This window comes from Mandrillus leucophaeus, unplaced genomic scaffold (genome assembly GCF_000951045.1).
Source record: "Mandrillus leucophaeus isolate KB7577 unplaced genomic scaffold, Mleu.le_1.0 Scaffold59, whole genome shotgun sequence".
NCBI classification, from domain to species: domain Eukaryota; kingdom Metazoa; phylum Chordata; class Mammalia; order Primates; family Cercopithecidae; genus Mandrillus; species Mandrillus leucophaeus.
In genome coordinates, this window is record NW_012106363.1 from 4,924,442 (window position 1) to 4,925,599 (window position 1,158).

General features: G+C 52.8%; 1 protein-coding gene across 1 annotated transcript in view; it reads left to right on the forward strand.

Moving 5' to 3' along the window:
- GIP (gastric inhibitory polypeptide) overlaps positions 1-1,158 on the forward strand; it is a 29,652-nt gene that overhangs the window by 6,862 nt on the left and 21,632 nt on the right. The window contains exon 3 of the mRNA XM_011999381.1: positions 514-684. Within this exon, the coding sequence (XP_011854771.1) occupies positions 514-684 (171 nt within the window). The remainder of the gene's footprint in view (positions 1-513; positions 685-1,158) is intronic.

Genomic DNA, 1,158 nt, shown 5'->3' on the forward strand with positions numbered 1-1,158 from the left:
TTACTCTTGTTGCCCAGGCTGGAGTGCAATGGCACGATTTTGGCTCACTGCAACCTCCACCTCCCGGGTTCAAGTGATTCTCCTGCCTCAGCCTCCTGAATAGCTGGGATTACAGGCATGTGCCACCACACCTGGCTAAATTTTGTAGTTTTAGTAGAGACGGGATTTCTCCATGTTGGTCAGGCTGGTCTCTATCCCGACCTCAGGTGATCCGCCTGTCTTGGCCTTCCACAGTGCAGGGATTACAGGCATGAGCCACCGCGCCTGGTCCCATGATCCCTTTTTGGCCAGAATCCAGAGCCACACACACTGAGGCTGCAGGAAGTGGGCCCTGGAGCTGAGGATAAAGCCTGGGGTGGGGTGGGGTGGGGTGGGGGAGTGGATCAGCAGGGAGTCTCCATAAAAACGGACTCGTTTGTTTTCAAGTGTCTGCCTCCTGTTAGTGATAGTCATTTATCCTAGCGTTGTGATTCTCCCCCAATCTCTGCCCCTTCTCTGCACCCTTATTTCCAGCCTTCTCCCCTCCCTGCCTGTCGGATCTCATGCTAAGGTGAGCAGCCCTCAACCTCGAGGCCCCAGGTATGCCGAAGGGACTTTCATCAGTGACTATAGTATTGCCATGGACAAGATTCACCAACAAGACTTCGTAAACTGGCTGCTGGCCCAAAAGGGGAAGAAGAATGAGTGAGTCATTGCTTATACTCCTCCTGTTCCCTGTGCTGGGCTCTGGGCTCTGCCTTCCTACCTTCAGAGGAGGCCATCGGCTGTGGCCACACAGGCCACGTGATGCACAACCCCAGGTGGCACCTTTCTTTTTCTTCTTTCTTTTCTTTTCTTTTTTTTTTTTTTTTGAGACAGAGTTTTGCTCTTGTTGCCCAGGCTGGAGTGCAATACCACGATCTTGGCTCACCTCCTGGATTCAAGCAATTCTCCTGCCTCAGCCTCCCGAGTAGCTAGGATTACAGGCATGCATCACCATGCCCAGCTAATTTTTATTTTTTTTCTCTTTTGAGATGAAGTGTAGCTCTGTTGCCCAGGCTGGAGTGCAGTGGCTCGATTTTGGCTCACTGCAACCTCCGCCTCCTGGGTTCAAGCGATTCTTCTGCCTCAGCCTCCTGAGTAGCTGGGACTACAGGTGTGCGCCACCATGCCCGGCTA